Source organism: Doryrhamphus excisus, chromosome 2 (genome assembly GCF_030265055.1).
Source record: "Doryrhamphus excisus isolate RoL2022-K1 chromosome 2, RoL_Dexc_1.0, whole genome shotgun sequence".
NCBI classification, from domain to species: Eukaryota; Metazoa; Chordata; class Actinopteri; order Syngnathiformes; family Syngnathidae; genus Doryrhamphus; species Doryrhamphus excisus.
Window position 1 is genome coordinate 18699529 of NC_080467.1, and position 24696 is coordinate 18724224.

Genomic DNA, 24696 nt, shown 5'->3' on the forward strand with positions numbered 1-24696 from the left:
CGGTGGTCTAGGGGTTAGTGCACAGACCTCACAGCTAGGAGACCAGGGTTCAATCCCACCCTTGGGCATCTCTGTGTGGAGTTTGCATGTTCTCCCCGTGCATGCGTGGGTTTTCTCCGGGTACTCCGGTTTCCTCCCACATTCCAAAAACATGCTAGGTTAATTGGAACTGGCTGGCGACCAGTCTAGGGTGTACCCCGCCTTACGCCCGAAGACAGCTGGGATAGGCTCCAGCACTTCCCGCGACCCTCGTGAGGAAAAGCGGTAGAAAATGAATGAATGAATGAAAATATAATAGACTTTTTAATTTTTTCTTCTATTTTTAAGTTTTTAATTTTAAAGTACAACATTTTTTTTACTATTATTATTATTTATATTATTTTTTATCTATCTCACTCTCTCTATATGTATATATATACACATATAATATTGTATATTGTATTTTATATGATATTATATTTAATTTATTATATTTTACAATATATATATATTTTTATATTTATTCCATTTATTCAACCCTCGGCCTGTGTGGAGTTTGCATGTTCTCCCCGTGCATGCGTGGGTCACATTCCAAAAACATGCTAGGTTAATTGGCGACTCCAAATTGTCCATAGGTATGAATGTGAGTGTGAATGGTTGTTTGTCTATATGTGCCCTGTGCCTCTCGCCCAAAAACAACTGAAGATAAGCAGTCGAAAATGAATGAATGAATGAATATTTATATATTTACTACTTTTAGCGACGACACCAGCAGCCATGCATTGAATAATAACCTCTCTGGAGGAGACCATAAAGCTTTCAACCTAGGTTGCCTTACTCCGAGGTCATCTGGGTGACTGTTTCCAGTGACGAGTACCCTCCCTCCATGAAGAGTTCGGTATAGCGGCCCATCTTGATGGAATCCAGCCATTCTCCCACAGTTTTGCTCCACATGTTGCAGTCCCCGTCTAAGCTGGCATGCTCCACCAACAGGTTGGACACCCTGGTACAGTCAAAAAGGATAGATGGTGTACAGTTGATCATTATTAATCAAATTAATCAGTTATGATGTCGTATGGATGGAAAGAAAATGTCTGATCAAGTGATATGACGCAAACAGAGAATAATAGTCCACAACAGGTTTGTTGTATTTAACTGGCCCAGTTCTGTGCCATCAAGGGAAACTTGTTTTGGTACTTTAGAGAATGATATTTCTAGAATTATAACGATGCAAAAAATACTGTCCAGTCATGACAAACATGACACGATTCAGGCCATTCTTCAAACCAACGTAAGAGCTGCAGCTGGCTAATAGCGGCATCATTATTTCATTTGCTGTACAAAGAAACGAGGAATAACCGTCGCCATTACAACACTTTAATGTCATTACACGCTAATGTAAACCCAACTAATTGGACGTTTGAATGCTTTGAAAAACCAAGATGCCCCACAGAAAACGATTGAAACTCTTGCTTATTCTTGAGAAAATCAATTTCATTTAGGTTTTTGCTTTTTTTTCCCCGCGTCTTTCCCAGCATGATTGCAGTCTTTGTCCAAAGTGATTTAATTATGCAGCCACACAAGACTGGAACAGACTCTATTTACATTTAATCTGAATGGTGATGAGTTTATTAAGCTCAAAGCTGGGAGAAAGAGAAAGAATATGCAAAAGAGAGGGAGGAAGGTGAAAAATGTGGAATTTAGCAGTGTTTCACTAGAAAAAGGGAAGGAAAAATAACATGGTAGTTTTCTTTGGCCACATCTGATTACATCTGGTGAAAAGTACCGTATTTTCCGGAATATAAGTCACACTTTTTTTCATAGGTTGGCTGTTCCTGCCACTTATACTCCAGAGCGACTTATAAATGAAAAAAATATTTATGTGACATAAACACTGGACACCTTTTATTTTTTGTGTAGCTGAATAACCATTGTGTTAGCATATCTTACACCTATTCAGCCTGTTCTCTATTCTTTTGTTAGAACAATAATCTTCTAACAATAATCTAACAATAATGTTAGAACTTGCCTTCCAAGAGGATGTAATGTCTGTTTTGGTCAAGTAGTTTGTAAAATAAATTGTGCGACTTATACTTCGGAGCAACTTGTCGTCCAGAAAATACGGTATATACAGAAAGATGTAAATACGATTGGTGAAACAGTATTCTACCAGAAAAGTAATTCATCTATGTCATCTTCCTCCTGCGTCTTCTTCAGTGTCAGAATTCCTTCATCACACACTTTGTCAGTCTCTCTCTCTTTTCACTTTTGTCTTAAGGAAAATTAGCTTCCTGTCCTTCCCATCACACAGTAATCCAACCTCCCCTTTCATAGTGTATTTTTTACCCAAATCCACACTGTCAGGATCCACTGTCAGACTTCAGTTGCTAAAAGTTGCTCGGTTTCTTTTCTTCTTTGGGATATTCCAAATCGTTGTAGTGGCTATGAGCAATGTTGTGCAATGTCTCTGATTGATTTTCCATCACAACAGATTCCCAGTCCCCCATTGTCTGTTTTTCATGTTGTTTTCACCTCTAAATGCAGTCTACAAAGGCTAATCCTATCCTAGCCAAGCTGAAACTGAATGTCGACATTCAGTGCTTCAAAAACAGTACAATGTTATATTTTGGAGTATCCTTTTATTGTGGCCAGTGTAAAGCACACCTGTGCAATAATAATAATGTCATAACTTGAATAAAAATTAGAAACACAGGCTGTAAGTAGGACCCCACCATTCATGGGGGTGTCCATTTTGCCGGAGGGGGTACATTCTCTGCAAAATGAGTACCAAGTCAAGCCGAGGCATGGGACATCTGTAGTCCCTGGTACTTTAATGGTACAGCTGATGTTTTCCACTAAATACTATCGGTATTACTGCATGTTATGGGGGTGGAGGGGGCTGCACGGCGTGGTTAGCGTGCATAAGCGGTAAGCGGTAGAAAATGAATGAATAAATGGGGCTGGAGGGCGTGTTCTCACCTGTGCGAGGAGTTGACCAGTTTTTTCAGCGAGCAGGGGTTGCGGATGAGTTTGTCTAATAGACAGACGATCTCATCAAACTTGGGTCGGTTGCTGCGTTCACGCTGCCAACAGTCCATCATGAGGTGGTACAGGGCCTCGGGGCAATCCATGGGACCTGGTAACCTATAGCTTTCTTCTACCGCTTTTATGACCTGCAGAAAGGCAAGGAGGCGTGTGCAGAAGGGGGAGGGGTTAGTTAGGATGGCGAAACACCTGAGGACAATTCCATCCATTTGGAATGAATTTAATCTCCTCTTGAAGTCAAGGAACAGTTGCATGAGAATTGAAATAGGGGACAAACACCAAACTGTGGGGTTGTTATACGTTATCCCTTTTAATATCTCCATAACGCAAAGTGGATTAAAGACAAACCTCTCCATCAATCGTTGTGAAGATTAGTTTGTGCATGGCAAATCTCCAGGCTATGGACTGGAAAAGCCAGCATCATATTTCAACAACGCCGATTTCAGGACTCTGAAGGAAGATGCTAAATCCTGATTCCAGCTCCGGGGCGTGTGCACTTTCTTTGACCTGACTGAAACATCCCTGAAATCAATGTGCTCCCATGATATTGTGTATAAAAATAAAACTATCAGCGAGATGAATCGTGAGGAATAAAGCATTTTTATTTACTTACAATTGATTTTTTTTGTGGAGAATCTTATAATATGGAATTAAAGAAGATTTAGAAAGAGTAGAACAGCAAAAATGGAGAGAAAATTTGCCAGTAGCCACGTTTACATGAGGAGTTTTTTTCTTTCCGAAAACAATGGTATACATGGAAAGGAATATTCCAATATCCTGTCTACATGCGCCACTATAATCAAACAGAATCAATGGGGCATGCCCAGTAAAACGTAAACATCAACATCACGTGATACAGACTTCCCCGAGTTTTTCTTTCACTTGTTGGAATAACTCCGTATTGCCAGTTTTTCGTTCGTCCAGTCTTGAAATTTAGTTTGGATCAAAAACAAACTTTGCTTAGCAGTACAGTGACGATTGCTCACGTCCATTTTTTTATGGGATAAATTTAAACAGGAAAAGATCAAATTCAATCTTGCTAATATTTTATAGTTAAACTCGGGACATGTTTTATATAGAAAATATTTTCTTTTTTAATAATACTGGACTTGTGAATGGCGTATAGAAGGGTTTAGATTCTGTTCCACAGATGGCGCTAATGCACACCAAAGCTGTTTGCCAACCGCCAATAAACAACAGAAGAAGAAAAACACCACGAAGAAGAACAACTTTGAGCGGGTACAAGATACCTCAATCGGATTGGGGAAAGGAATATTCCACCCCCGGGAATACGATTATATATTCATTCAGATTGGCACTTTTCTTTCGGAATGAGGTGTATACAAAGGTTACATTCTTTCCGTTTGAGCAAATAAACCGAATGGAATTGGAATATTTGGGTCCATGTATACGTGGCTACTATGTGGCCCTTTCTGTAGAAGGTTTGGATCCCCCCGTCTTAAAGCATCATCCATTTGCAACACAAGTCCGACTGCAGTGGAACGTTGCACGACAAGCAGTCAGAAGGTCTCAGCCTACTTCTGCTGGTGCAAGACCATGGAGTGGGATTGGGTTGTTGAGTTCACGACAGCCACTACTTGCGTCAAAGCCCCCCGACATGTATGAGAGTACGTTGGGAGTGAAAGCCCAGCATGCTGAGAGGCAGAAGAACTCCACAAAGCTGACTGTCAGGGAGACAGAGATCAGAGAGAAAGAAAGAGAGGGAAGACAAGAAAGGATGTAGACAGAGACGGTGGTTTTGTGGGACAAAAGACGGAGATGGTGAGAAAGAAGCGAGACGTGAGGAAGAGGAAACAGAAGGAGAGGGCTTAGAAAAAAAAAAGAGGCTGGAAGAGGCTGCAATTTCTTGTGCGGATCTGAGAAAATCCAGCATGGTGCTTTCAATTAAACATCAAACGTCTTCCTCTCTTGCCTCTCTCCTCTCATCCTCCCGCGCTGGCAGACAGACAGCCTAATAAGCAAAAAGAGGTGGGAGGGGCCTGCAGTCAGGGGATGAGGAGGTCACTCCAGGGCTGCGTGGGGGGGGGGGGGGGGGGGGGGGGGGGCGAGTGCACGCGTGGTTGGGGTGTCTGCTTCCCACTAAACTCATCACCATGCGACGCCATTGAAGTCCTTCCCATTAGGATGACCTGCAGGTCATGCGATCCTTGAAGATCCTGCTCCTCTGATACACTTCATCTCCTCACCGGAGAGCGATTTAGGTCGCTAGCGCTCCGCCGCCACTTAAAAGTGTCATGTAATTTCCTTCTACGCTGTGTTCACAAAGTGCGCCGCACTACAGAGCCGCCTACGACGCGGTTCTGCTGAGCTCTGCAGCTTTGTGCGCGTTCATCCGTTTCATTCTTCTCCACACATGAGACGAGATATCTCCCTGTGCTTCCATTACAGCCATTCATTCTCATTGTCAACACTTTGCAGTAATTGATGGACAACAATTGCTTCTGACGCCATTCCCCGGCGGAGAAACTCATTCTGCCTCTGGAAAGGAAATGGATGCATTCTACCTACAGCGCAGCATTCCCTCATTTTGTCTTTGCACATTGCAACAATGCATGAAGCTAGCTTCTGGCACCGATATTGAATGCCCAAAATCCACCACTAATTGAGACGGCCGTAAAGATGTCTATTTTTGATACACGGCTCACTGCCTCCCTCTCCAAAAACATAGAAAATGGCGCTGAAATGTTGCTTCTGTCCACCAGAGGGAGCCAGAGGACCTTGGGCACAAAGCCCAGAGGGAAGCTGATGTCATTGCAGCCGCAATGAATGTATTACTTATGCAATTCCATATGGGAAAACCTTGAAATGTTTTTTTTTTTTTTTAACTCATATTGGGGAATGTGGCTGCACGGCCTCGCAGCTAGGAGACCCGAGTTCAATCCCACTCTTTGTGTGGACTTTGCATGTTCTCCCCGTGCATGCGGGTTTTCTCCGTGTACTCCGGTTTCTTCACACATTCCAAAAACTAGCGACTCCAAATTGTACATAGGTATGAATGTGAGTATGAATGGTTGTTTGTCTATATGTGCCCTGTGATTGGCTGGCGACCAGTCCAGGGTGTACCCCGCCTCTCGCCCGAACACAGCTGGGATAGGCTCCAGCACCCCAGCGACTCTCGTGACGACAAGCGGTAGAAAATGAATGAATGAATGAATATTGGAAAATGTTTGTATATTTGTGTATACACATTTTGAGTATTAAGTTGCTGTGTTATGAATTTAGTGCTGTGCTGTGAAAGATGACTCCAAAGTTACAAAATACAGCTACTGGCCTGGGCAATGCTGCACAGGCTTGCCCCGCCCCCTTCTTTCCTGCAACCCTGGGACATCCTGGCTGTGAGGCAGATGTGCTCCACCCCCATGCTACCCTTTTATCATCAGCTTAAATCAAACAGGCAACAAACAACCAAAAGTGATGACACTTACATCTTGATTGGACATCTCCCAGTAGGGCCTCTCTCCGTACGACATCACTTCCCACATGACAATGCCGTAACTCCACACGTCGCTGGCTGAGGTGAACTTCCTGTATGCGATGGCCTCTGGCGCTGTCCAGCGAATCGGAATTTTGCCGCCCTGTGAGAACATGCGAGCATATCATATCATCTGGTGCTAGAAATACATCCAGTATAGGAGCCAGTTGTACTAATGAATGCTAATTTAGGAACATGCATAGGATAAAAAGGTCAGTGCTGTGAGAGTGTGTGTGTGTGTGTGACTTCATTATGGATCTTTCATTGCAAAGACGGAACACTTCCTTCGATGACTGCTGCTGAGTTCAGAGACAAATGTGCTTTTAGTCAATGAGAAGTGAAATTAGCTTGATGCAGCATTGATGAACGCAGCAGCAGGATATCTCACGAGTCTGATAATTTGAAGGGTCGGGGATGACATTACTCTTGCCGAAGTGTGAGTGTGTGTGTGCGTATGTGTGAAAGACTGTCGAGCTGAGGTGCGGAGCTTGCTGGGAAGAGGTGACTGACGGGGGATATTTGCCGCTAAGGCAGCAAGACTCGGCGCTAATTGAGTGTCGGAGAGGCCATACTCGAGTACTAATTGGCCCTCTGTCTGCAGGAAGTGGGAGATTCCTATGACAGGATGCCATTCTCTCTGTGACACCGTGATCCGAATAAAGACCTTGGCTGCTATGCCACCCATTGACAGTGCGTCTCCGACTCGGCTTGATGTCGCACGGTCATTCTGAGATCTCAAACTTGTATTAAACATATGTAGGACAAATATGAAGCAACTTTTTAGACAGCAGGTGTAGCAGAGCATGCTGGGCAGCTTTCACCTTTTTGTAAATACAGTAAACCTCGGATATATCAGATTCAATTGTTCCCACTGGTTTTGTCCGATATAAGCGAAATCCGTTATATGCGTATACTGGAAAATGTCCGTTTTACGCATATACCGGATTTATATCCGGTATATGCGTAAATCGGATTTTATCCGTTATAAAAAGGCACTTCCTTGACTATGTTTCCAATGTACCTGGACGCGCAGGCAACGCTGCAAACGCTGCAAATGACGTCGTATAGCGGCCTGTCACGATTCGGCGAATCGGAGCGCCACGATGCGGCCATCCGATATATGCGAGGGAAATTTAATGGAAATGCATTGGAACGGGACTGGAGATTTTGTCCGAAATAGGCGAAATCCGTTATAAAAAATTCGATATATGCAATGAATTTTTATTGGAAATGCATTACAGAAAAATTGGTTCTTTTTTATCTGTCCATTGTGAGCGAATTTCCGATATATCCGAGTCCGATATATCCGAGGTTTACTGTAGTTGCTTGATGTCATGCGTGATGAGGAATAGTAGTAAAGGCAGTGGCGTCCAAAGTGTGGCACACAAATGAATACATTATTCATGAGCGATATTATTTCATGGCGATATTGAAATTGAGTAGTTGGCCAAGTTTTTAAATGTCACCTTGGGCTGTGGGACAAGCAATTTTATTCCCAAATAAAAATGCACAGCATACCCGGGTGGTGTACGCTGCCTCGGGGTCGTCCTCTAAGACACGGGACAGGCCGAAATCAGACACTTTGCACACAAGGTTACTGTTGACCAGGATGTTGCGAGCTGCCAGATCGCGGTGGACATAACCCATGTCGGACAAGTACCTGCAGGCGTGGATAGAGGGCGTCAAAAAGCGGGGATTTGTTGCAGTTAAGAGACTGGCGTGTTTGTTTTTGTACCTCATGCCAGATGCGATGCCACGCAGCATTCCGACCAGCTGGATCACGGTGAACTGGCCATCGTTTTTCTGCAGAGAACATAAGGACATCATTTTGGCTAAATATACAGTACACGGGGCTGCACGGCGGACGAGTGGTTAGCGTGCAGACCTCACAGCTAGGCGACCCGAGTTCAATTCCACCCTCTGCCATCTCTGTGTGGAGTTTGCATGTTCTCCCCGTGCATGCGTGGTTTTTCTCCGGGTACTCCGGTTTCCTCCCACATTCCAAAAACATTCATTGATTCATTTTCTACCGCTTATCGTCACGAGGGTCGCGGGAGTGCTGGAGCCTATCCCAGCTGTCTTCTTCGGGCAAGAGGTGGGGTACACCCTGGACTGGTTGCACATATAGACAAACAACCATTCACACTCACATTCATACCTATGGACAATTTGGAGTCGCCAATTAACCTAGCATGTTTTTGGAATGTGGGAGGAAACCGGAGTACCCGGAGAAAACCCACGCATGCACGGGGAGAACATGCACACTCCACACAGAGATGGCCGAGGGTGGGAAAAGACAAAATAAGAAGCCAAAAAGTTACCACTTCCACACAAAATAGGAGGAGAACTCATTCATTCATTCATTTTCTACCGCTTATCGTCACGAGGGTCGCGGGGGGTGCTGTAGCCTATCCCAGCTGTCTTCTTCGGGCAAGAGGTGGGGTACACCCTGGACTGGTTGCTAGTCAATCACAGGGCACATATAGACAAACAACCATTCACACTCACATTCATACCTATGGACAATTTGGAGTCGCCAATTAACCTAGCATGTTTTTGGAATGTGGGAGGAAACCGGAGTACCCGGAGAAAACCCACGCATGCACGGGGAGAACATGCAAACGCCACACAGAGATGGCCGAGGGTGGAATTGAACCCTGGTTTCCAAGCTGTGAGGCCTGCGTGCTAACCACTTGACCGCCGGGCTGCCCCATTCCAAAAACATGCCAGGTTAATTAGCTAAATTATCCATAGGTATGAATGTGAGTGTGAATGGTTGTTTGTCTATATGTGCCCTGTGATTGGCTGGCCACCAGTCCAGGGTGTACCCCACTTCTCGCCCGAAGACAGCTGGGATAGGCTCCAGCACCCCCGCGACCCTCGTGAGGATAAGCGGTAGAAAATGAATGAAACACGGCTGGAGTGAAAGTTATGCTTGTAATGTATCTCCTATCTGTCTCCCATCATTCTATCTATCGCAACATAAAGCAGTACTTCTACCGCCCGACTACCGCCCTTTGTCTCCATCACCTTTATGGCTACTTTTCCCAAAAAATCCACAGCAGAAGATCCCATTTCCAAATGAAATTAGACATTAAGCCAGTGAGCATCCCTTACTGCATTGTCAAACGCTGCAACAACTAATTTGGAAGCCCATGCAGACCCTGGCAGTGTCATTTATACTGTCCTCAGTACAGCAGCCATCCATGTAATTACTTGACAGGCTTTACTGAGCTGCTCTGCCTGCTTGCTCCTCCCCCTCCCCTTTTGGCACTCAGGACAGTCCCGTAAGCACTTTCCACTGACCGAGCTTTGAGTCTTTTAGTCTCGTGGCATCCTGAGAAATTTACAGTGCCGTCTTGACATTGCTCGTGCTGCATCACAGGAGCTTATTTCGATGTTTTTAAGAAGAGATGATGGAGCTTGACTTGCCTTCATTGAGCACGGTGCCATCGGAAGCTATGAGAAGCTATGAGAAGCTATGAGAAGCTTGAAGTAGCGTGTAAAGGGATCATTCACGTTGGAGCGTCTAGACAGCGTGAAAACGACTCCCAATTGTGTCCGTGGTGTGAAGTATGTTTGCAGCATGCAGGTACCATTCTGTCCGAGTGCTCCCAGTTAATGAGGCGTTCACTTGGAATAATAAAAGCTGATCTGGGCGCTTGCGTCGCTTTGCCAACAACTCTGCCGCAGCTTTCAAACAACTCCATCTTTAGCTTTTTTTAATGACCACTGGATTAAAACACTTTCACACCAACTGTTCCTTTTGGCGTATTAGAAAGTAGAAGTGTTCCAGTACTGATACTTTCACGGAGTTGCTACTGTAGGCTAAACTATGCTAAGTCATGAGTGTCCAAAGTCCAATTTATTGACCAACCAAGGAAAAATCGGCAGTAATATTACAATAAAGTAGAAAATAATATGAAAACAAGTGGTAATCTAAAAAAAAGTCATATTTTATGAGAACAATGTTGAGAAAAAAAGCGCAATTTTAGAATCTACTCACAATATTATGCAAAGAATAAGTATGACAAACAAATAAAGCCAAAAAAATGTTTGGGAAATTAGATTCGGGGGAAAAGGTTGCAATGTTTTGAGAAGTCAAACTATTACGAATAAAATAAAAATAAAATCGGAGATAAAACATGTATGCAGTTTTTTTTTTGCAGTCAAAATATTACGTGGAAAAATTGGATTCTAACGAGAAAAAAGTTGCAATTTTTTGAGAACCAACTTGTCAAAAATAATGCCACTTTAATAGCATAAAATGTAAATATTACAGGAAAAAGTCATAATGGTACTAGAAAACAAAACAAAATAAAGTTGTACTTTTTCAAAATTTACATGAAGGAAAAAGTTATAATATGGGAATAAAGTCATTAGGAGTATTAGGAGAAAAAAAACTTTTTAATACTTTTTTATCTCTATCACAAAGCTGAGATGTGTTTAAAAAAACAAACATCTCAGCATTCCTACATGTGTTGCTTACTAAACGTGGTGGAAAAAGTTTGGACACCCCTGCTATGAATGATCATCTTCATAATATGTTCTAGTCCTCAAAAGTACGTGTGGTCTTCCTCATCTCACCTTCAGGAACGTATCCAGTGATCCATTCTCCATATATTCAGTGATGATCATCACCGGCTTGCCTGAAACAAATAACATTCAGTTTATAACATCTCCTGTAACATCTCCATCTTCCTATTCCTATATAAGACACCCACTCTTGGTAACCACACCCTCCAGGCGGATGATGTTAGGATGGTTAAACTGGCCCATGATGGACGCCTCCCACAGGAAGTCCCGTCTCTGATGCTCGGTGTAGCCCGCTTTCAATGTCTTGATGGCGACCTGCATCTCTCTTTTCCCCGGCAATCTTAGCGGGCCGCTGCATACTTCGCCAAACTCCCCTGAGGGCAAACAAAGAGAGCTTCACGTTGGAGCCCACCTTGACCTGCAATCGTCTTATCTGGCAGTGCAACAAGCTGGAACATAATAACGCCTTTTTATGATGTTGTTGCATTTTTAGACCTAAAAGAAGCGGGTTATTTTTTGCAGCCACCCACATGCGCTCTTGGCGGTCTCTTTTGCTGTGGAGTATTTCATCTCTCAGCTCCGCTTTCAGGATGCGTTATTACTACACCAGTAAGCTCATTTTTCTGAAATGTTTGGCATGCAAATGATGACGCTGCACTTTTTATTCTTGAACTTTGAACCCTGCGGCTTATGCAGCTGTGAGGCTAATTTATGGCTAAGTTGTAATCTTGTGTCATGTAATAATAAGAGTTTAAAATGAAAAGTTTTCATTGGAGCAACACATTCATTGGGGTGCTGCGATGACGTCAGCCTCCCTTTTTTTATTTACAGTAAACCTCGGATATATCGGATTCAATTGTTCTCACTGGTTTTGTCCGATATAAGTGAAATCTGGTATATGCGTAAATCGGATTTTATCCGTTATAAAAAGGCACTTCCTTGACTATGTTTCCAATGTACCTGGACGCGCAGGCAACGCTGCAAATGACGTCGTATAGCGGCCTGTCACGATTCGGCGAATCGGAGCGCCACGATACGGCCATCCGATATATGCGAGGGAAATTTAATGGAAATGCATTGGAACGGGACTGGAGATTTTGTCCGAAATAGGCGAAATCCGTTATAAAAAATCCGATATATGCAATGAATTTTTATTGGAAATGCATTACAGAAAAATCGGTTCTTTTTTATCTGTCCGTTGTGAGCGAATTTCCGATATATCCGAGTCCGATATATCCGAGGTTTACTGTATGAGCATATTTGTTGTTTCTTCTAAATTTAGTGGGTGCGACTTATACACTGGAATTTAGACAGACTTGGATATAGTCACCTGGATTATATTAATTGAAAAGTAAGAAGATTTGAATGTATTATGTCCGGAAAAATATCTGATGGCATGTGAAAAAATAATCATAAAGTAAGTGGTGATACTACTAAAGAAAAAAAAAATATATACATAAAATAACATGAAGAAAATACTAAAAATCAATGAATTAAATGAATCTCGTTTAATATCAGAGCCTCCGTGTGGACAGATTGCTAAAAACAATATAGAGTAAATAAAGACATCCAACTCACCTGCTCCAATGATCCTTTCAATGGAGATGAATGACACGTCAATCTCTTGGGTAAACTCATGCACAGCCTGGTTAGGGTCCTCGTAGGTGAGGGGGTCAATGTAGGTGCGAACTCCAGGGAACTTGACTGGAGACACACATGCAAGGCATCATGTGGAGGCACAAACTACCAACTGCACAACTACAACCACTCAACTGACCCCGTTTCGCGTATGACAAAATTGTCTTTCATTGTGTGCACTAGTGTGAAAGAGCAACACACACACACACAGATAAATACACACTGACTGTGCCGTCCCAGTTGTCCCTAATTGGAACAGATGGGGAGCAGGACCACAATGCCAAAATGTTGCCAAATATATGAAGCTGTCAAGACGGATAAATGATCATCGCTCTGTTTGGACTCCATCAGTATGCCAACAATGAACACCCTCAGGATCTTTGACTGTCCCGTCACACTCACACACACACACACACACACACACACACACTGCCAGGCCTTCAGGGGTAAACTAACCCATGCAGACATGGCCACTGTTTGAACCCCCGAATCATAAACCCACCCATACAAAAATGTCATTGGTCTCCAATCAAAAGCATGTCTCTTCAAATTCGTTTGGCTTAAAAACCTCCTTGTGTTATGGATGTAAGTATGATAAAAACATGAATGGAATATATATACTTACTGTGGCCGTTATGGAAATGCATTTTCTCCTCTTCGGGATCTTGCTTAGCTTTACTGTAACCACAGCGCCTAGGAGACAACAGAGCACCATGAAAAAATTTACATTGGACCAACGATCCATGCTTATGGCGTCCAGGGTAGGGGGCACGGGTTTGATTCCTGGCCATCGGGCGTAAAAAAACAAAGCCAAAATGTGATTGTGACCCCTAAGATGAAAAAAAGGAGATAGTTAAGAGTAAGCCAGGGTTTTCCAAACTTTTTCCAGTGAGGGCTATATTGTGAAAATAATAGATAATAATAAAAGAATATTATGACATAATAAAACATATGTTTCTTTATTATTTCAATTCTATGCTACAAAAATCACATCATTTTTCCTCATAATATTACAAATTTATTCTCGTAAAATCATGTTTTTTCTTGTTAGAATACGACTTTTTTCTCTTAATATTTTGACTTTATTCTTGTGAAATTCTAGCAGTTTTTCCAATTTCTTTTTTCCCCAATATTATAATATTACAATATTACATAATATTATAATATCCCAATTTTTCCAATTGTTTTATTTTAACTTAGTTGTAAATTTACTTACATGTACATTTTGTTCTCATAATGTTATGACATAATTCCCAAAATATTATGACTTTTCCAAATGTCCCCAAGGCCACATTTGGACAACCCTGGTGTGAGTAAATGATTCTAATCTACATGTTTGTTTTCCGCGTATCCAAAAATCCCCTTGTGCGTGTGTCCACATGTCTGTTTGTCCACACAGTTTCTGTATGCCAATATTTACACATCCGAGCCATCAGAGACAATCAGATAATCCAGATTAAACAGCAGGATTGATTTTGCACTTGAGCCAATGTTCGCACATACACGAGCAGTTTGGCACACAACAAAGACTTAAAGAAAGATAACTAGGATCATTTCAGTGATCCAGAAGCAATTAGAACTGGATCTCATTAGAAAAACACGGCATTTACTACGCCAACAAAAGCGTCAACATGACACATAATGCTCCGTTTTATTTTTGGACACTTTTTAACACTGCGTTGCAAGGTTAGTTCAGCATTTATTGTTAGTAGAGTATATTGTGCGGGTCTCCAAAGTGCGGCCTGCGGGCCATTCGTAGTCTTTTATTGGCTTGTGGCACAAAAAAAAAATGTAATTTTACAAGAAAAATTCCAAATCTTAACGAGAAAAAAGCTGTAATCTAACAAGAAAAAGTTTGAATGAAATACCAAAGTCAAAATATGGCAATAACATCATGAGAGAAAAAAAATACAGGGAAAAATAATGCTGATATAAAAGTCATAATATTATGAAAAACACGCAAAACTAAATATTTTTTGGAAACATAAGTTGCAGAAAAAAGTCCTAATATTACAAAGATGAAGGGACAATTTTTGGGAATAAAATCATACTATTACACAAAGAAAATGTATAAAGAAAAAGGGTTGAAATATTTGTGAAAAAAGCTGTAATCTAACAAGAAAAAGTTATAATGAAATGTAAGAATATTATGAAAATAAAGTCAAAATATGGCAATAACATCATGAGAGAAAAAAAATATAAGGAAAAATAATGATGAAATAAAAGTCGTAATATTATGAAAAACACAAAACTAAATATTTTCAATAAAGTTGCAGAAAAAATTATAATATTATAGGGATAAAGACACAATTTTTGTGAATAAAATCATAATATTAAAAAAGAAAATCTACAAAAAAGGGTTGAAATATTGTAAATAAAAAAAGCAGCAAAAATGTGTAAACAAAAGACCAAAGTTCAGACGAATAATATACTTCTTTGTGACCTTTGCTGGAAAAAGTATGGATGTCCCCAGTATATCGGAAATATTATTTCAACCATCCCCCAATATAGTTGGGAATAGTATTTGTGTGTGTGTCTTTCATGTACGTCATGAGCCTGGGGGTGTCTCATTTTCCGGAGCTGTCGAGTCAAGAGGTGGCCCACTTGGCCTTCCAACTTCCTGTATGCGCGTGCATGCACACGTTAAATTATGCAGACACGCATGACTGCACATACGTGTGGCTACACATGTGCACCGTGTTTCTATGTCAATGTGGGGATTGGCCCGAGGGACATACAGTGGACGTCAGGGAGGGGGGGGGGGTCGCGTGTCCCAAATTTACATTTTTGGCCTGGCTCCATTTTGACCATCCCCCGCACATTGGCATCTTTGTACACTGAACATACAGGTACTTCCTATTTTATGCTTTATATATAAGGTTTTAGATCTTTGAAGCTGAGCTCAAAAAGTGTTGCGTCTATATTTTTGGGGCATGATTTAATCTCGTCCTGTGCACAACAATGGCAGGAACATTAGAGGTTGACCATCAGTTGATGAATGACTTTGTGATACCTGTGTCTAATTGGTGCGTCGGCTACTTCCTCAGACAGGTAGGACACACTGTGGAGAAACTCCAAAGCTCAGCATATTCCCCATAGAGGGAACGGCAATGATATTCATGAAGCTGAGCTCTGACAGTAAAACACTGTGACCGCAGCAGCTGCTCTACTTGACCTCCACTGTGGATGCGGGTTGAGGGCTGCGGGTTGTTCCGTAGCTGTGATGCTGATGGATGCATAGGCTACACTGCGGACTCTCTTTTTGACCTTTTATATAAACAACATAGGTTTAACGCTGATGTGAATCCCCGACTTGGGTCTGGACCTGCTCACCTAGAAGACATTTTATGAGGGCAAGGCCAACTTGAAAAATCAAAGTAGCCTATGCAGCGGGAGATTTGTATGCAATTTATTTCCCATTATATTTTTCCTATCTTCAGTTTTTTTTTAATGTTTTAACTAAAATTGACTTGACTCGACATGAGACCCTCTCATATCATCATATCAATACAACCACAGGCATGGAAAGCACTGTTCAACTTTAGACTCTAAACTAAGCACCGTTGCCTCAGAGCCATTATAGTGTTTTTGCTCGTGTTTGTGCCACCGATCGTAGCGAAGCGATTACACCGCTCTTTGTAACAGGAGCCTCAAACAACCCGTAAATGATATTGTTTGCCTCACCGTCCGCTGAGTAGAAATCCAGCCACCACTGCCAGTAGGACCAGCGCCAGCGTGATGGCCACAGCTACAATGGAAGCTTGGGCACGCTCGCTGGTAGCTGTCACTGCCAATGGAAAGAGATAAAAACAGAAGTAGATCCACACAGACGCACACGCTTGGAATATGATGAGCTTTCGACAACAGTGTGCTGTCAAGTACAGGTGTGAGGTTTTTTTTTTGTATGGCCGTGTTTGCTCGCTGTGAACTCACAGTAAGGGCTGGTCTGGAATTCAAAACGTCTGCTGAAAGCACCGTAGCCTGCAGAAGTCCTGGCTCGGACCTGTAATGCACATACAGCTTCATTTTTCCTGAAGCATACAAGCGTAGGTCACTTTCCGAGACAAAAGACAATCTCTTGACAGCTTACAATCATTTTGGAATACATTTCTTTGAATAAGATTTGTCTTTTTCTTGTCATCTCATTATCATGAATCAATATCCGTAAAGATTGTGTGTTGGACCTGAAAGATGTAGACCGAAGAGGGCTTCAGGCTTTCCACCACCATCTCCGTCTCCCTGGATTTGATAATCGTGTAACTGGAGTCCTGCTCCTGTTGCAAGACAAAAAAAGGCACATTTTTTGACACACAAATCTATCTTTGTCTTTTTTTTCCCTGCGTTGCTAGAGCTGGATTTGAGTGTGTATCTTCTGCTTGTGTGTCAGGATCGGTTTTCCCAGCTGTAACCTCATCAGGTTTAAACAAGGCTAAATGCCCACTCCATTAGCCAGAAACCATTAGCTAACCACTGACCACAAACCTTGCTTTTTCTTCCTTCCCCCTCCCTCCTTCTCTCCGGTATACCTTTATTGTGACCTTCCCAGAAAGGAATGCTTACAAGGATGAAAAGGAGTAAAAGAGGAAGTGCACAGGAGCAATGATCTGAGCCCAAGCATCAAATTGCTCTCTTTAACAATGTCCACCTTAAAGAAAGAGCTTTGTGTGAGGAAGTCACCTGAAAATGTCTGCAAAGTGATGGTGCTACACTACATGCCTGTAAAATACAGCAAATAATGCTTTGCATCATACACAGTTTCGTGTCCAAATGATGGCAGTGGAGGATGGCGCCGTGTAAGAGGTACAGTGGTACCTCAGGTTTGGTATGCCCCAGCTCTTGTAGGATTTTATTCGATTTTTGATGAAAATTATGGCTAAAAAATATGTCTTGGTTTTCAAACAAAGCATCCATGCATTGTTGATTGAGGTTCTGTGAAGATTTGATAGTGGTTGATTTTGAGGTGGGACACTACAGGTGGATTTCAGCTGGGACACTACAGGTAGATTCCGTCTGGGACACTACAGGTAGATTCCGTCTGGGACACCATTGGTAGATTCCAGATTGGGCATTAGAGGTAGATTCCAGATTGGGCATTAGAGGTAGATTCCAACTGGGACACTACAGGTAGGTTCCATCTGGGACACTACAGGTAGATTCCATCTGGGACACTACAGGTAGATTCCAGATTGGGCATTAGAGGTAGATTCCAACTGGGACACTACAGGTAGGTTCCATCTGGGACACTACAGGTAGGTTCCAACTGGGACACTACAGGTAGGTTCCATCTGGGACACTACAGGTAGATTCCATCTGGGACACTACAGGTAGATTCCAGATTGGGCATTAGAGGTACATTCCAACTGGGACACTACAGGTAGGTTCCATCTGGGACACTACAGGTAGATTCCAGATTGGGCATTAGAGGTAGATTCCAACTGGGACACTACAGGTAGGTTCCATCTGGGACACTACAGGTAGATTCCATCTGGGACACTACAGGTAGATTCCAGATTGGGCATTAGAGGTAGATTCCAGCCGGGACACTACAGGTAGATTCCAGCCGGGACACTACAGGTAGATTCCAGCCGGGACACTACGGGTAGATTCCAGCCGGGACACAACAGGTGGATTCCAGCCAACTCATCTTGAATCATCTTTACCGCGTGTGTGCTTTATTTATTCTGAGAACATACATAACGATGAACAACTCTGCATTGGTTTCCGTTCTTCCCAATATTATTATATATTAATTATAATGATATATATATATATATATATATGTAAAATATATATATATGTAAAATGTAAAATTGTATATAAAATTATATATAAAATTGTATATAAAATTATATATAAACTTATATAATAATAATTATATAATTTTATTTTATTGTGACTTTATTCTTGTAAAATCACTTCTTCTGTTTTCCCTAAATTTTATTTTTGGAATGTGATGTGGGCTGCATAGCATTACCTTCTCAAAGTACTTGATCTCATATTCCAGGATGATGCCGTTCGGCCGGTCCGGTTCTGCCCAGGAAAGAGCGATGCTGCTCTTCCCGGCATGACCTTTTCTCACCACACTCACTGGGGAAGGTGCTGCACGCACACACACACACACACACACACAAATACGATTAGAGGCCAGCAACAACAACATGAATTCCATCATTAAACATCAGCGTCAGAAAGTTGCTTTAAAAGCAGCACTAATCTATCATGCGTTCCCCATCGCCTCATATTCAAGCTCCTTTGGGGATGCCTGATTGTTTTCATCCCACTGAGCTCTTCCAGCCAATGAGCCGATATTCTAGGCCAAGGCAGCTTCAGCTACATTTTTGGCATTGACAGCCACCAGCGCCTAATTAAAGCACCCAGTTAAATCTTCAGCTATTCGCTCCATGTTGGCAGAGAAGACCACAAGTTGAACCATGACTCTGTCAATCTGGTGCTGTGTTTAGAGTGCCTCGGTTGTTTGGAAGCAATACAGAGACTAAATAGACAGCAAAAGCTAAAAACGTGCTACAAAGAGATCTAAATTAAATATAAACCTGCTTCTTAAAAACAATATTTAGCCTAATGTATAGCATGTATGTAAGTATCCTGTTCGTGAACAGTATCCTGGTTCGACTTTGGACTGTACCATGTTTGAATCTGGGGAGACAAAAACATATACATTCTGTGCCCTTAAGAAGTGTTGGAGCAGTGAAGATAGCACTTTTATTTTGAAGCACTGAATGTCTACGTTCAGTTTCAGCTTGGCTAGGATACGTTTAGCCTTTGTAGACTGCATTTAGAGGTGAAAACAACATGAAAAACAGACAATGGGGGACTGGAAATCTGTTGTGATGGAAAATCAATCAGAGACATTGCACAACATTGCTCATAGCCACTACAACGATTTGGAATATCTGAAAGAAGAAAAGAAACCGAGCAACTTTTAGCAACTGAAGTCTGCCGATGGATCTTGAGAGTGTGGATTTGGGTAAAAAAATACACTATGACCAAAGTGGAGGTTGGACTACTATATGAACAGGAAGCTAATTTTCCTGAAGACAAAAGTGAAAAGAGAGAGAGACTGACAAAGTGTGTGGTGAAGGAATTCTGACAGTGAAGAAGACGCAGGAGGAAGATGACAGCGATGAATTACGTTTCTGGTAGAATACTGTTTCACCAATCGTATTTACATCTTTCTGTATATTTTCTGGACTATAAGTCGCTCCGGAGTATAAGTCGCACAAGGCCAAAAATGCATAATTAGGTAGAAAAAAAACATACATAAGTTGCACTATAAGTCACATTTTTTGCGGGTAATTTATTTTACTACTTGACCAAAAATCAACATTACATCCTCTTGGTAGGCAAGTTCTAACAATAAAAGAATAGAGAACAGGCTGAATAGATGTAAGATATGCTAACACAATGCTTATTCAGCTACACAAAAAATAAACATGAACAGAAAAGGTGTTCAGTGTTTATGTAACAAACGCAGTTTTTTCATTTATAAGTCACTCTGGAGTACAAGTTGCAGGAACAGCCAACCTATGAAAAAAAAGTGCGACTTGAAGTCCGGAAAATAAGGTATTTTGTTTTAGCTGTGATTAGCTATGAAGTGCTGCAATTTCTCACAGTGCAATACTTCTTACTCTCAGGTTGCTGCTGGATTTACAAATATTTCCATTTTTAAACACAGGTTTGGAGGTAATTTATTCCAAAAGCTCTCAAGTCAAGAGAGCTGGCTGGCGTGAGTTAGCATCCGTCACTGAGCCGTCCTGTTGTAACCCGAACTCTTGGCCCATCTCTCAGAGGGACAGTTGGAGAGTCTCCGACACATAAAGAGGCTTTTAACCAGGCAAAATGCTCCCTCTGGCAACATCTTCACTTTGTGTGTGTGTGTGTGTGTGTGTGTGCGACACCCAACAACGTTTAGGTTTCAATAGTTTCAGCAAAACTCTACAGGGAATAAATCATTGCTACAAACACAGTAACTGTATCCTGAGTAGATGGTTGCACAAAAGTGTTATCTGCGACATCTTAAAAGCCTGAAACCAAAAACCAACACACACACACAGCTTCGTTTTAAATACTGCTAGAAGGCTGGAGGGCAATGATGAGAAAGTGGGGCTCCTTTTTCCCGCAGCTTAACTTGTAACAATGCATCAAACGTGTGTTAAAATCCTACAAAAATGGATGCACTGCGCCATGATATATTTAATCATCCATTGTGAAAGGAATTCTACATGCAGGCTCCAATGCACTGTGGTGCCCACACAGGAACTACAGTATATATATATATACATATATATATATATATATATATATATATATATATATATATATACATATATATATATATACATATATATATATATATATATATATATATATATACATATATATATATATATATACATATACATATATATATATATATATATATATATATATATATATATATATATATATATATATACACACACACACTTACATATACGTACATAAATATAACAGCTGCCCACTCTAAATATTGAGGCAGTTGTCAAAGAAATGTAAACAGTCTGGATGGGCATAAGGAATTGGTCCATTCAATTGATGGTCTTGAAGCAACATAGGGTATTTACACACAACAACATACTATAAACCAGGGGTGCTCATTAAGTCGATCGCGAGCTACCGGTCGATCGCGGAGGTGGTACTGGTCGATCGCTGGTCGATCGCGGCGTGACATTAAAAAAATATCATCCCAGCATCAATGTCGTCACTTGATTGATATACAAGGCAGCCATTCAGATGACAACTGAATGTTGCCCTTCGGGCGACCAATCAAATCAAACAACGTGCAGCAGAACTTACGATGTCAGCCTATCATCCATCCCCGTTACTTGATTGACATACAGGACAACCAATCAGATGACAACTGAATTTTGACCTTTAGGTCACCGCTCATGCGTAAACAACGATGCAAAGTGCTAAGCTAGTCGGCGAATTGCGAGATTTTAAAGCCTTCGCTAAAGTTTATGGTCACTAAAATGAGTGAAGGAGCTGGACCAAGTAAAAAGGCAAAAACTGGACCAAGTAAAAAGGCAAAAACATATCACTTCCATACGGATATGGAATATTATACGGATATTGTGATATGGATATTATCCATGACTGATAAACATTTGGAAGTGTGCTTGAGGCTGGCTATCAGCAGCTACTGTCCGGACTATGCATCCCTGCCTGGTTCAATTCAGTGTAAGTCATCAAAGTAAACTCAGGTAATTACAAAAAAAATTAGTAGTTAATTATGTGTGTTTTGCAATATTGGCTCATTTGGTTATGTAAGGTACATCAACATACATTGTATGTACAAATAATCCTCAATACATTTGAAAATAAATAGATGTTTTGCATTTTTGTAGTGGGTAGATCATTTTGACTCGGTCATTTTAAAAGTAGCTCGCATGCTGAAAAAGTGTGAGCACCCCTGCTATAAACCTTGCAATGCCAGGCAGCAGCTCCGCCCTCCAACTCGTACCAATTCACCCATGCTGATATAATATGAAGCATTATGTCTTATGATGGGCGGCACGGCGGTCGAGTGCTTAGCGTGCAGACCTCACAGCTAGGAGACCAGGGTTCAATTCCACCCTCGGCCATCTCTGTGTGGAGTTTGCATGTTCTCCCCGTGCATGCGTGGGTTTTCTCCGGGTACTCCGGTTTCCTCCCACATTCCAAAAACATGCTAGGTTAATTGGCGACTCCAAATTGTGTGAGTGTGAATGGTTGTTTGTCTATATGTGCCCTGTGATTGGCTGTCCACCAGTCCAGGGTGTACCCCGCCTCTCACCTGAAGACAGCTGGGATAGGCTCCAGCACCCCCTGCCACCCTCGTGAGGATAAGCGGTAGAAAATGAATGAATGAATGAATTTCCACGCCTAGTTGTGTACAATGGCGAGATTTGTGATTCGCCAGCATTGTCACCTTACCAGATGTTGCCTCAAAGCCACCTTGTGGTTTTCTCCACCCCGATGAACGTTTCCCCACCGTTTCAATCCCAGTCAACAATCTCTCGCCACCCACACTTCCTCCTCTGCGTCACGTCACAGATGTAATTACGCGATGATGGCTGGGATCAGCCCCCCCAAGCATCTGTGCTGCACGTATATGTGAGTTTTGAGGTGCAAGAGGAGGCAGAGACGGGGCCAAAAGGAGGAATGGGGGGGGGGGGTCTGACAGGCAGAGGCAGAGCAGATGTTCCCCGTGAAGTGTGGGAAGTGTCATACTTGATAAGGGGTCAGTGAAATGGGTGGGTTCACTGTCCCTGTGTTGAATAATAAAGAGTCGCTACTTCGGGAGGTGAAGGGCGGGTTGGACCTGGGGGGGTTGGGAGGGGGACAAAAGTGCGGAAGATACATGTAGAGCAGCCAAAGTGCAAGTGAAGAATGATGGAGCAGTGTGTGAGATAATAGGAAGAGAGCATTTGCTGTGCTTCGTAGTGGGGAGAACACACTGGCAATGTCTGCCCCACAGCCTGGGCTTCTGGGTTTGAATCTGGCTTGAACCTATTTGCTTGTACTCTAGTACTTGTGTGTTCTACTCTGGGTATCGAGATTTCCCCTTGTCGTGTAAAAACTCATACATGAGTATGTGGGTATTAAAATAGCGCTTATACACTAGCATACGTACAGCCCGCAAGGCATGCTGGGTAACCTTGCTGCAGTTGTTGGTCCCCATATACTACTGTATGAGCCAGTCAACTGTAGAATGGAGTTTTTGTTATTTATGCTATGATGTACACCTTAAATATTGTTTGAAATGGTAATATTTATTTTAATTAATTGTTGCTGCTATTTTTGTTTCAAATAATGGTACTGCTGATTTATTAAAACTTCATTCAGGTGTGCGGTCACGCACATGTTGGGGGAGGTGCTGTGCCACACGGTAAGGTGGAAGCTTTGGACTCTTGAGTTATCGTTTTTGAAGAATTATACTTTATGTCATTACATTATATGGAATAAACCATTTCATTTTTTGCAACTATATGGACTTTGCCTCACACGGAGGAGTCAATCTGCACCTACAACTACACTAAGGGGCGATGGTGAGTCCCCAAATCGAAACCAGTAGCAAACGATGAAATAAAACCGATATGATACCAGTAGAAATGGTACTAAGATGGTTCATGGAGCGAGTCAAAGTAAATTGAGTTTCTTCATTTTACGTTTTGGATGAAAGTGAAATTTGTGTATAGAGTTTATTCATTCAATTCTGTCTTGCACATTCCTAAAATGTATCTTTATTAGATCACATCGGTATGAAATAGAACAGAAAGATACAAAGTGAAGCTGCAAGTCGAAGAGATGAGATCAGCTCTGGTGAAAGCGTGTCCCGTTCGCTCACGCTTTCGTTCGACTGTTGATTATCTTTCCCACAGCCGAGTTAAAGTGTAATAAAACAGTGTTAGATAGTCGAAGGTCCGTATTGATTTCTTTTCTGGTTCTTCAGAGAGAAACCGGTCTCTGGAGGGGTTTTTGTCTGCACTGTGATGATGTTGTGAGGTTCTTCACCGTGTTTTTGAAGGTTTCATTGGAAATGTCCACCAAAGATTCCGTGCTCATTAGCAGCATTGACAAGAAGTGTGATGGCTTCTTATCTGGTGTATTGCTAACATGAAAGAAAGTGTTGCGGGGGGTGGTGGGAAGGTGGGGGGTGCCTATACTTCACTACTTCTTTCACACTTTCACACTATCAAAGCACTCACTAGTGCTCTCGCACGTCCTCTTCTTCTTCTTCTTGCATCCATCCCAGACCATGATGTCAGTCACTCCCACCCAAGGACATTTCTCCAAATCATTCACCAAATGCTCATTTGGACACAAAAATGTAAGTGTTTTTTGAAACCAGCTTCCCGGTTCTTTGCCACCGTGAGGGACGGGTTTTTGACACGTCTCAGTAGGGACAAGCAGTTTCTACACACAGTTGTGGTGGACTCGATCCAGATGGAAGTGATGGAGCGAAG

General features: G+C 42.0%; 1 protein-coding gene across 2 annotated transcripts in view; it reads right to left on the reverse strand.

The window, feature by feature from the left end:
- LOC131103400 (ephrin type-A receptor 5) overlaps positions 1–24696 on the reverse strand; it is a 62227-nt gene that overhangs the window by 5065 nt on the left and 32466 nt on the right. Inside the window, exons 6-18 of one of the 2 annotated variants that reach the window (XM_058049676.1) lie at positions 18666–18790; positions 16876–16965; positions 16625–16694; positions 16376–16478; positions 13317–13384; positions 12632–12757; positions 11242–11427; positions 11105–11166; positions 8253–8320; positions 8036–8177; positions 6471–6620; positions 2959–3152; positions 818–982 (exon numbers count right to left, since the gene is read on the reverse strand). In XM_058049676.1, the coding sequence (XP_057905659.1) occupies positions 818–982; positions 2959–3152; positions 6471–6620; positions 8036–8177; positions 8253–8320; positions 11105–11166; positions 11242–11427; positions 12632–12757; positions 13317–13384; positions 16376–16478; positions 16625–16694; positions 16876–16965; positions 18666–18790 (1549 nt within the window). Of the gene's footprint in view, positions 1–803; positions 983–2958; positions 3153–6470; positions 6621–8035; positions 8178–8252; positions 8321–11104; positions 11167–11241; positions 11428–12631; positions 12758–13316; positions 13385–16375; positions 16479–16624; positions 16695–16875; positions 16966–18665; positions 18791–24696 lie in introns of both variants that reach the window. The other variant, XM_058049685.1, reaches the window with a different exon arrangement.